General features: G+C 36.3%; 1 protein-coding gene across 3 annotated transcripts; it reads right to left on the bottom strand.

The window, feature by feature from the left end:
* Positions 1–1,410: 1,410 nt before the first annotated feature.
* Positions 1,411–9,995, bottom strand: LOC107568116 (zinc finger FYVE domain-containing protein 21). 3 transcript variants are annotated; one of them, XM_016253963.1, is made up of 8 exons: positions 9,751–9,995; positions 9,086–9,161; positions 8,902–8,993; positions 3,845–3,895; positions 3,709–3,743; positions 3,334–3,464; positions 2,716–2,823; positions 1,411–1,812 (listed from the first exon to the last, which is right to left on the bottom strand). In XM_016253963.1, the coding sequence occupies exons 1-8, from the start codon at positions 9,848–9,850 to the stop codon at positions 1,695–1,697; spliced, it is 711 nt and encodes a 236-aa protein (XP_016109449.1). In that variant the 5' UTR covers positions 9,851–9,995; the 3' UTR covers positions 1,411–1,694. The 3 variants fall into 3 exon arrangements, with proteins under 3 accessions (XP_016109449.1, XP_016109451.1, XP_016109452.1); XM_016253965.1 differs by lacking the exons at positions 1,411–1,812; positions 3,709–3,743 and having other exon boundaries at positions 2,713–2,823; positions 9,751–9,990; XM_016253966.1 differs by lacking the exons at positions 1,411–1,812; positions 3,709–3,743; positions 3,845–3,895 and having other exon boundaries at positions 2,713–2,823; positions 9,751–9,987.
* Positions 9,996–12,126: the final 2,131 nt, after the last annotated feature.

Consider the following 12,126-nt stretch of genomic DNA (forward strand, 5'->3'; position numbering starts at 1 on the left):
CACTTCTCTTATAGACAGCTACAGACCTGTCTCTCTCCTTCCTTTGATAGCAAAAACACTCAAACTAGTTATTTTTAACCAGGTATCATAATTTCTTACACAGAACAACCAACTGGATCCTAACCAGTCAGGCTTCAGGAGTGACCATTCAACTGAGATTGTGCTACTGTCAGTCACGGAAGCCGTGTGGATTGCTGGATCTATCTGCTGCTTTTGACACTGTCAATTATCAGATCCTCCTGTCCACCCTCTCATCACTGGGCATCACAGGGATTCCACTTCGCTGGTTTGAATCCTATCTCACTGGTAGGTCTTTCAGGGTGGCCTGGGGTGGGGAGGTATCCAAAGCACATCAACTGGTCACTGGGGTTCCTCGGAGATCAGTTCTGGGACCCCTCCTCTTCTCCATATACACTACATCACTGGGACCCATCATACAGGCACATGGTTTCTCCTACCATTGCTATGCTGATGACACACAGCTCTATCTCTCATTTCAACCAGATGATCCAACGGTAGCTGCACGGATCTCAGGCTGCCTGGCGGACATCTCGGCATGGATGAAAGAACATCACCTACAGCTAAACCTGGCAAAGACTGAGCTTCTTGTCTTCTCGGCCACTCCAAATCTACAGCATGACTTCACTTCTGATTCTGATTCTGATCATGCACAGTCAAACCTTTACAAATGATTCAGAATGCAGCAGTATGATTGGTCTTTAACGAGCCCAGAAGAGCCCACATCACACCTCTCTTTATCTCCTTGCACTGGCTACCGGTTGCGGCTCGCATCAAGTTCAAGACATTGATGCTTGCATGTAGAACAGCCTCAGGCTCAGCACCTGCCTACTACCACTCTTACGAATCAACATCCCCTCCAAAAGTCTGAGATCCACTAGTGAGCTATGCCTTGTGGTACCATCACAAAGAGGCACAAAATCACTTTCCAGAACATTTTCATTTACTGTTCCTGGCTGGTGGAATGATCTTCCCACCCCTATCCGGAATGCTGATTCCCTGACATTTTTCAAGCGACAGCTGAAAACTCACCTCTGTTGTCACTATCTGACTTCATCCTAATATATATATTTTTTCCTCTCTCTCACTTCTTGTCACAGGTACCTTATACTTAAAGTGTCAAGAGTTGTCACAGCTAGCATATCACATTTTTAAAATGTATTTACCTTCTGTGTTTTCAGGTTCTACGTTGGATGTGGAAAATTTCAGGATAGTGCTCATACCAGGTTATTTTCTGATCTACTGGTTTATATTTCTGATCTTCAAGAAGTGGGAAGCTTTATTCTCGAGACAGAATAGCAGTGACATTTTCCATTCAATTTATTAAATAAATACATTCGTAGACAAAAATAAATAAATAAAAATCTGCATAGGAAACATTAAAAACCTTAGTGATTATCCACACCTTTACACCTAAAGAAATAAATCATACTTTGCATTTATGTATTCATTAAATGCATAATAATTAATAAATATGTATATTTGGTAATAAGACACTTAAAGATGAATTTCGGTGTAATTTCTGTCACTGTGCCATTGCTGTATGTAAGTTGTTGCTAGGTGGTTAAAAATGGTACTCTTCATCTTTAATGTATAAACATGGAAAAGCATGAAAGTTCAAGGAGTTTGTGGCAATATGGTAAGTGTTCTTGTTTTTGTAAGCTTCAGTTTCTGGTCTATTGTGTACATGACACAAGAGGGCAGCAGCAGTCCATCATGAGAACAGAGATGATTTCTCTGCAGCCCTGTGAGAAGGAAGAATGAAACCTGCCATCTGTCGCAAAGAGGATGTTTCTGCATCACAAACAAAAATTAAATGTGTCATTTTTCACACAACAAAAAATATTTATGCAACAGATGAATATTTATACAAAAGGTTAATGTCTAGTAGTCTGAGATTTCAAGAATACATGAGTACTGTACTAAACAAGATCATTTTTTATGTACTTTTAGCAGAGTACTAAACTTGAATTAAAAGCAAATTAGCAAAGACAAAAAATGGTCAGTCGTGGACTGAAGATGTTTATTTGGTGTACACTGAAAATTGAAAATTAGCAAACAAAACCTGATGACCTAGAACAAAGTTTAATATGAGTCCAGGCAATCTGGCTGCTCTAATTTCAGTTGTTTATTTGGTGTACACTGAAAATTGAAAATTAGCAAACAAAACCCGATGACCTAGAACAAAGTTTAATATGAGTCCAGGCAATCTGGCTGCTCTAATTTCAGTTTAAAAAATAAAAAATAAAAAAGAGAAATCTTGCTCTGCAGACGCAAACACGTTACTAACAAATGAAGACCTGAAACATCATTCTGTAGTGTAGGAAAAACAATTCCAAAAGTGTTTCAAATATGTTAAGAAAGGGGAAAAAACCACTACATATTGTAAATACTTGGGCAGTAAAAAGTAGATACACAGCATTTTGTGTTAAAATAAGAATATCTGACAAAATATATTTTGTTTACAAAACGTTGATACGTGAGACTACACTTAAAGCATCTGTTAAATGGTGTTTATATATTATCATACATGTTCATATTGCACGAGAGTCGTCGGAAAACTTGGTCCTCTCCTTGGCCCAGACAGAGAGGTTGTAAGTAAATCTAGTCTGTCTCGACAGGGAGTAGAAGCAAAAGATTGAATAGAAATCATACAAGCATCTTAGAGTACATGTAAGACTGAATAACACATAATACTTGGTTTTGATCTCTTTCTCTCTCCTCTGTTTTGTTCTGTCCATCCCTCTCTGTCTCCAGCACAGTGTCATTTCACTGGTCCCTTGATTCATACAAGAATTTGGCAGCCTAGAGACAAACAGGGAATAGAAAACATAATATTATATAATATTGAGGAATCCTCAAAATCCTCTTAGTTATGACTAGGGCTGTGTGATACCAGGGACACAATAATGTATGGAAGAAATTGTGCTGATTAATATTACAACTGCTATGATACCGTTAATATCAGGTTTACTGCTAATTTGAAAAATATTCTTGAAAAATAAGTTTGACAAACAGTTTTGGATATTTTCTTCCTATTTAAACAGAATATACATAAGGCTGACTTGCCTTAAACTGACTTATTTAAGGCAATGTTTTTTTATTTTTATTAGAGACTTATTTAATTATATTATAATATTTAGGATATATTCACAATGATTTTGCTAGGAATATAAAATTAAACTTAATTACATAAATGCAATTATATCAAAGGCATATATATATATATATATATATATATATATATATATATATATATATATATATATATATAATATTTTTTTTAATACAGTGCACTCCTTTATTCACACCTACTTTATGCATGGCTGCAAGCCAGGCAGACGCGATGCGCTTGTCATCGGCAGGGTCCATGTGGAGCTGCTGTAGGTTCTGAGATCCTGGTGGCTTGTATTGAAGCACCATGCCGCTGGCTCGAAGAGAACACCCTAAAAACAGGTCAAAGGTCAGTGGTGGGGTTGCACACAAAGATTTGGGTTTATCTGATGTGATTCACATAATGTAAAAGTAACATGATACTTAAGTGCAACTGAAATATCTCCATCAAACATGAATGATGGGTAAACCATGAATAGCATGATATCCTAAACACCAGAAGTCTGAGGGACCATCACAATAAACATGCACATGCAGCCGTTCATGAGACTGCCTTGCTTTGACACTGTTACTTACAGCCATGTCACAGGAAATGAGTGCATGCCAGGTTACTTGCATCATATGAAGGGAACAACAAGGAAAACAAACTAAATGGCACATATTTTAGACGAAGAAGAAGAAAAATAAAAGAGCGAGATAGAGGGAAGCTGACCTTCAGATATTTGACTGTCCAGCAAGCTCGTGTACGAGCATATATCTTTCTCTTAATGCAGAAGAGAACCAGGAAATTAAAGAAAAGAAGAGAACGTTAAAAGGAAAAAATAGAGTGTATTCAAGTGTATGTATGCATCATAAGAAGCTTATATAAGAAGTTTTTGAAGTCAGGAAACATGTAATTACAAAATATCTAAATAAATGGCATTTATGTGTGAATTTAAGGTGAACTGACTTCATAAATCCCTTAGAAATCACCTGGACGTTTTAAAGTCACAGCAAAAAAATGACTCAGAAATGTGAAGTTAGTTCAGAGAAAGGTTTTATATTTTATGTCTAATGCAGTGATGTTCAGTCATTCTTAAGTATCCAAAAAAACTACTGGGGCCACTGTATAGTGTGTATATGTCAGTTGTATAGAATTGTTAAGTTAACTCAGTACTACAGTGCAATGTTAATAGCCATCAGCATTCAGTTAAAGCAGAAATCAATGCAGCAATTGTATATTCATGCGAGTATCTGAAGATTAATGTGTCATATGTGAAGCTTTCAAAGAATTTCTCTATATCATATTATCAGTATCAGATCAGGTCATATTGTCCATCTAACATATTGTATTAACAAAATAAATCTCAGCTCATAATATTATATATTCCTTTATATCTACATGCAAGAATTTATATTTAAAAACAAACCCTAAGACCAGATTCATGCTGAAACCTCACTTTCTTCTGAAACAGAATCGAGGCAGTAAACCTCTTTATTGATTAGTATTACAGGAAGTTCTGAGCATCTGGAATCCACCCGGAAAAGATGTCCATTATAAGTAATTTATGACAATCTGATAGGAAGACTTGATGATGCTCTATAAAAGTTGGCAGTGTGATTCCCAAACAGACTCAGTACTCGCTAATTCCAACGACAACCATCTAGATCATTGAGGACAACTAGTAAGTCTACCTGGATTTATTGTTTAGCAGCAGTGCTTTTAAATTGATTCATTTAAATGTAAACGTTTCCACAAAAATATTAAGCAGCACTGTTTTCAACATTTATACTAAGTAATCACAAATGTTTCTTGAGCAGCAAATCAGCATATTAGAATGATTTCAGTTTGAAATCATTCAAAATTCAGCTTTGCATCACAGGAATATATATTTTTTTAATTAATTCAAATAGAAAACAGTTATTTTAGATAACCTGCTTTGACTGCATTTTAAAGGGGTCCTATTTTGCTCTTTTTCAAAGTCTTGATTTTGTTTTGGGGGTGTACTAGAACAGGCTCTCATACTAGGTTGTTCGAAAAACACATTATTTTTCACATATTTTACATTATTACAACACCTCTCTCCCCAGTCTGGCATGAACGGCTCGAATAGTTCCTGTATCAAATAAAGGCCCACCTTCTGAAATATGAAATGTGCTGTGATTGGTTAGCTGGGCCAGTGTGTGCTGTGATTGGTTAGCTGGGCCAGTGTGTGTTGTGATTGGCAGCACTCGGCGCCTGGTCGGGAAATGTCACGCCCCTTACCATAGCCACCTGCGAGCTTCAGTGTACATATTGCATCAAAATCAAATCAATTTGAGCGTGATTTAAACCCGGATGATTGTAACCACTCTAAGTTTGTCTGTCTTGGGAAAGCTAGCTTTATCCGACATAGTGATAACACTCGTTGCCTTCTCTAGTGCAGCTCAACCAGGTCTCGTCCTATTCGTCGATATTTGTGATATCACAAATACCAGAAAATATGCGTTGTAGTCCAAACGAGTCGTTCGTTGTAATTCTTGAAAAGTGATTTATGTTAAATAAAATATCTCCTTTTGAACTGGACTTTGAGCTTTGTAACTTTGCAGGTCTTTTTTATGCTCAAACAGCAACATTACAGACTAACTAAAGTTGAAAAACTGAAAAAGCATAATAGGACCATTTTAATCACACAAATGCAGCTTTGGCTAGCATGGTGATTCTTTCGGGGGCATTTTAAAAATTGTACTGACCTTTTTAACAGTAGTTTAGGTCGCTTTGTATAAAAGCGTTGATCAGATGCATAAAAGTAATGCAATGTAACTTTTCAGAGAGGTTTTTAGCATCAACAAATGTGTAGTAAGTGCTAGCAAATGTGCTAAACTCACTAAAATGTTTTTGCTCCTGTTTTTTATGGGATTATATCTCTGCCACAAAAGTGCGTTTTGCACGCGCGCAAACTAAGTTTTGTGGAGAAAATGTTTGTCTCGCAAAGAAGAAAGTATTTAGAGCGCACGAAAATCAATTTTGCATTTAAAATAATTTTTGGATTTGTGCAGGTTCTTTTGCGCGTGCAACGTTTCACTAGCTTGCTCACCTGCTGCCCGCCCTCAATGCTCTCTAAATGCCAACGGCTCACTTGCTCAACACAACCCAGCATTACAATATGCCATAATTACAGCCAATCAGAGACAAGGCTGCTAAATTCTGATTGGCTGCCTTGACAACCAATCACAACATTCCTTGCATTAACTCGACAGCAGAAGAGGAAAAATACAGTGCATGCATAATTATTATGCAAGTTGATATTCTGATCATATTTTTTTCCAACCACATTTTACCAATTCCAAATGACATCAATCTTAATAACTACTATTAATCTTGTATTTAATCATTTATCATTTATATATAATTATTCCTGAATGCTGGAAGTGAAAAATGTCTTATATTCAGGTGTGCATAATTATTAATCAGATTTTCTTTTACAGATAAAAATGAGCCAAAAAAGAGATTGAACTCAAATCAAACTACAAATTAATGCATAACCATTGTTCAGCAAAATGCTCAGTGAGTCAGCAGGGTCAGTCAAAAACATGTGGAGAAGAAAAGATGCATGTTAACTGCAAAATAATTATGAATTAAGGTGAAGAATTAGGTGTGAAATCACCAGGAACCATTTAGTCTCCAGCGTCACCATTTTCCAGAACTGCAACCTACCTGGAGTCTCCAGAAGTACAAGGTGTCAGGTTCTCAGAGACTTAAGTTAAGTATAGAATCCTAAAAAATGACCCCTACTTAATAAGAATCACATACTGAAGTGTAATAAAATACTAGAAGACTGATTTTTTTTTTTATGTATACGCTTTATAAACAGGTAAGTTGAGAGTGACTCTTGAAGGACCAGCACCACATTCTCTTGTACCACTGTTTGAAGAATTTATCTTCCAGAATCTGGCAGTAAGTTTTGGGAGTTCATTTTTAGTCCATCTTGAGATTTTATATGTAGAAGATAACCTGCTTAATAATTATGCACACCTATAAGGCGCTTTTTCACTTCCAGCCTTCATGAACAATAATATATAGGTTATGTGATAAATACAAGATTAAAAGTAGTTAGGTAAGTGATTAAATACAAGATTAATAGTAGTTATTAAGATTGATGTTGTTTGGAAGGGCTCTCAAAAAAAAATTTCAAATTTAAAATATTCGTCGAATTTAAAATAAAAATCCACATTTGAATGCAAAAACGTTGCATTCGAATTTTAGGTGTGCGTTAAGGAGGCAGCCTTATCAGCGGTGCCCTCTTGTGGCCGCAGGAGAGAAGCCAAAAGCTTTTCTTCACCCTAACTGAAATTATGCATTTTAAATGCTAATATAATTAGAATTTTGATAATATTTAAGTACAAAATTCGAATTTAGTTTTTCAGCCATTTTGACAATCCCTAGTGTGCAGCACAGCAAATATAGACTTGGTGCGGGAACGATCGCTGCGATGCTGCAGACGCACCGCTCGGAACGCGTCGAGTGAATGCTCAACATGGGAAAGGAAAAAAACATGCACTGCAAACGGAGTATGTGTGAAACAGGTGTGGAATAGTAAATGTAGTTTGTAATTATACATGCTTCTGTGACAGCTTTGTATAATTGATGTTTTGTCATGCAATGTTAGCCTATTTTTAATGCACTCAGCCTATAGGCTTCATTTGGTTTTCAATATAGGCTATTCGATCATTAAATGAAGCTTAAATCATTAAAAACTGACATTATGGTTCAAAACTGAGGCCTACATTCGTATGTATTTTTGTATTTAGGCCTATTGTATTTATTTTTTTAATAATGCTGTTTAAGACAATATACATTTAGCGCCATCCCCTGACCATTATAATGTGACGAATTCATTAAAGAATATATTATTTTTTATTTAATTCTGAGAGAACATTCTACCACGGCTGTTTTTCGTGACTTTTCCCTCTGTGAAATTAAGGGTCGGCAACAGCAAGCAACGGTGATAGCTCATTTAAAAGTAATATCACCACTAAATTGGACTAATTTGGACATGGTCATGGTAAATAGAGTCGAGGAGTCGATTCTATCGACTCCTATGGTGGGAGTCTGGAGTCAGAGTCGACTCCGAAAAACCTGGAACTGAACACCCCTATTTTAAATGCCGAATTGATTTTAGTGCGCTCTAAATACTTTTTTCTTTTTTCTATTTTCTCCACAAAACTCAGATTGCGCGTGTGCAAAATGCACTTTTTGTGCGCTCAAAATATGATATTTTGCACGCAGAATTGTGGCAGAGATCTAACCCTATAGCTTTTGGCTAGTGTGAAGAGAATAGTAAAAAAAAAACAATGTTTGTATTGCTGTGAAACGTTTGTCCACATAGAGCCTCACCTCCTGGGGTTGAGCCCTCAGTCAACACCTGCATACTGGAAATGCGAGAGAGCTCCACTTCAAAATGACTCTCACCATCTAGGAAGAGATATCTGAGAGAGAAAAAGAGCGAGAGATTCAAGACAGGATAGATCACATTAAAAGAGGTCCATTTGTGGATACATGCCACCCCTATTTTAAATGCCGAATTGATTTTAGTGCGCTCTAAATACTTTTTTCTTTTTTCTATTTTCTCCACAAAACTCAGATTGCGCGTGTGCAAAATGCACTTTTTGTGCGCTCAAAATATGATATTTTGCACGCAGAATTGTGGCAGAGATCTAACCCTATAGCTTTTGGCTAGTGTGAAGAGAATAGTAAAAAAAAAAAAATGTTTGTATTGCTGTGAAACGTTTGTCCACATAGAGCCTCACCTCCTGGGGTTGAGCCCTCAGTCAACACCTGCATACTGGAAATGCGAGAGAGCTCCACTTCAAAATGACTCTCACCATCTAGGAAGAGATATCTGAGAGAGAAAAGGAGCGAGAGATTCAAGACAGGATAGATCACATTAAAAGAGGTCCATTTGTGGATACATGCATAATATTACATGCATACCTGTGATTATTGGACAAACGGCAGACCATGGTCTCTGATTTCTCTGAGGAATCCACTCTGACCAGGAAAGTTCCTCCTACAAGGCAAGGTTATAAAAGGCTGTAAGGTTGTGGGTGGAAAGACTTATTAACATATTTGAAAACATTTTCTACATAAATAAAAGAGCTCATTAAATGTTTACAGCACTTCAGTCACACTGCATTAATAGACATATTCAAACATCAATGTTTGCAGATAAAACAGGCATGCATAAAATAATAGGGCAAATGAGCATGCAAAATTAATATTCAATATGGGAAGAGTCTGTTAAATATAAAAAAGTGAAAATCTATAAATTTTACCAATATATCATGCATTCCTAGTTGAGATCACAGAACACTGTCTTTGTGTTTTACGCGATTCCATCAGAACAAACTTTGCCAAACACACAGTGACTAAATTCTGTTTCCAGCAGCAGTTTAGTTGAGTCTCAGGTAAAGGATTACTCATTAAGTCAGTGTACACTAAAGTAAGCTACTGGATGAGTTACGTAACATTCATACGCTCTCCACGGCCTTTACTTAGCAACATCATAAACTTCTATGAGTCTGCGAATGGAAAAGTGGGAACAAGCGTGTCAGTGGTTTCAAGTTAAAAGCATTTGAGTGTGTGTTTGTGTAACCCACCGGCAGTGAGCACTTTAAGCTGTTTGTCGTAAAACTCCACCTCTTTCTGTGAGATGAGGCTGCACTCCGCACACTGCCTCACCGGATCCACAAAACACATCCTGGGAAGAGCCACTTTCTGACTGCTGCATTTATCACAGAAACACCGACCGCAGCGCCGACAGTGATGCTGACATACGCAGAAGAAACGCTTAGTGCTTTAAATCCATCACAATTCAATCAAACACACAACTGCTTCAGTACAAAATAGTAAAGCATTAAACATAGCATAGGATAGGATAGTTCACCCAAAATGAAAATTCTGTCATCATTTACTCAAAACAAAAAATGACTATGGAAGTCAATGGCTACAGTCAACTGTTCAGTTACCGACATTCTTCAAAATATCTTCTTTTGCGCTTAATAGAAGAAAAAAACTCATACAGTTTATGATGAGAGAATTGTTATTTCTTGGTGAACTATCCCTTTATCAATCATAAATAAGTGATATGACCAAAATAAAAATAACAGTATGAGAAATTGTATATCATGGACTACTAATACTCAAATGATTGGTAGTTGACATGTAGTTGTAAAGTTACTTGGTATAATGTCTAAAGTGTTATCTTTGAGGAAAGGGGATTTTACAATTTGATGTATGTGAACTTTATATATATATATGCAGTGTTGGGGGTAACGCATTACAAGTAACGCGAGTTACGTAATCAGATTACTTTTTTCCAAGTAACTAGTAAAGTAACGCATTACTTTTTAATTTTTCAAGAGAATATCTGAGTTACTTTTTCAAATAAGTAACGCAAGTTGCTTTTTTTCCACTTTATTGATTTTTTTAAAAGTATCTTTCCCCCACACTGTATATATGTGTGTGTGTGTGTGTGTGTGTGTGTGTGTGTGTGTGTGTGTGTCTGTGAAGAGTTCATTTGCAAAAACCGATAACTCCATTTTTATTTGTGATTACACGCAATACACGGAGCTTTTCCCTCACTGTAACGCTCTGCTTTTGCAAGGTTCCGTGAAAACGTTTCAGCTTTTATTTTCCTTTATCGCCCTGAAGAAGATATCACAGGTTCATCAAGTTCATTGAAATTATCCATCCTCGATCACTTTTAGTCAGCTTTGACGAAACTCCTCTCTCTCAGCTAGCACGTCTTTTCAAAGTGAATGTAGCCTTGTCACCTGACCTGAATACAGCGCGCTGATTCGCTAAAATGGACTTATCGGCTTCTGTTCAAAAACATAGAACACTATGGCAGAGATTCAGACACATAAAGTCAAGAAAAACAGGGAAGCAAAAAAGGAGAAAAAAGGAAACAGGAAGGAAAACATGCAACGGTATATTACTGCAAAACTAGAAACAAAGACATAAAAAAAATTTAACTGCTAAAGCTTAAGGAAGACACTCAAAAAGGGCCGTTCACACATACACATTTGAAGCAACAAAGCCGGTAGAAGTCAATCAATTACATTTTCCAGCAGTTATTGTAGGGATGTGACAAAACTGAATGAACAGTGACAAAATGAGGCAATTACCAAAATGAGGGACACTCAAATACAGGCATATACACATATATAAATAAAAATATATGTTTGTTTATTTTTTTTAATTCAAATTGTCAAATGACAAATGTGAAATGCAATTTTTCCATCAATATATCCCATTTGTTATCAGATTTTCAAAAGTTACACCCAAAGACCATCAATAAAACTAGGACATCCAGATGTAGGAAAGGCCACTTATGAGCAACAACACAGCCACTTGTCAACTTCAAATTAAATGAGGACTTGTCACTTGAAATTACACCTGACACATGATGGGTCAGCTCAGGCCCGGTTCTACAGGGGTGCTAAGCACCCTCAAACGAAAAAAAAAAAAAAAAAAAAAACAAGTAAAAAATTGTTAAGGGGATTTTTATAGAAGATTCTACAAAACTTAAATATTTAGTGTGGTAAATGGTTTGCTAAACCCATGTAAAGTTATTGTCAATCTTCTATCTAGACCAAGTATTAATATTATTAAATTAATGTATTACATTAATGAGGTCAACAGTGCCTGTCCACCTTTTAAGCGGCCTTGTTTCTGTGAGTATTTTCTCACAGAGATTTCTTAAAACGTCTCGACTTAATCTGTGTTTAATCACACCATTACAAACTTTGATTTGAAGGGTAAAAAAGTATGAGAAACTTGGACCGGGTCTGGTAGCCATTGACTTTCATAGTATTCATGGCTATCAGCAACTGCTTGGTTACTAACATTCTTCAAAAAAATGTGTATTTTGTGTTCAACAGGAGAAATAAACTCATACAGGTTTGGAACGACATGAGGGCGAGTCAATGATGACCAAAAAAAATACTATGTAAGATTATTTATGCATTTAA

Source organism: Sinocyclocheilus grahami, unplaced genomic scaffold, assembly GCF_001515645.1.
Source record: "Sinocyclocheilus grahami isolate Dianchi unplaced genomic scaffold, SAMN03320097.WGS_v1.1 scaffold1215.1, whole genome shotgun sequence".
Lineage (NCBI taxonomy): Eukaryota > Metazoa > Chordata > Actinopteri > Cypriniformes > Cyprinidae > Sinocyclocheilus > Sinocyclocheilus grahami.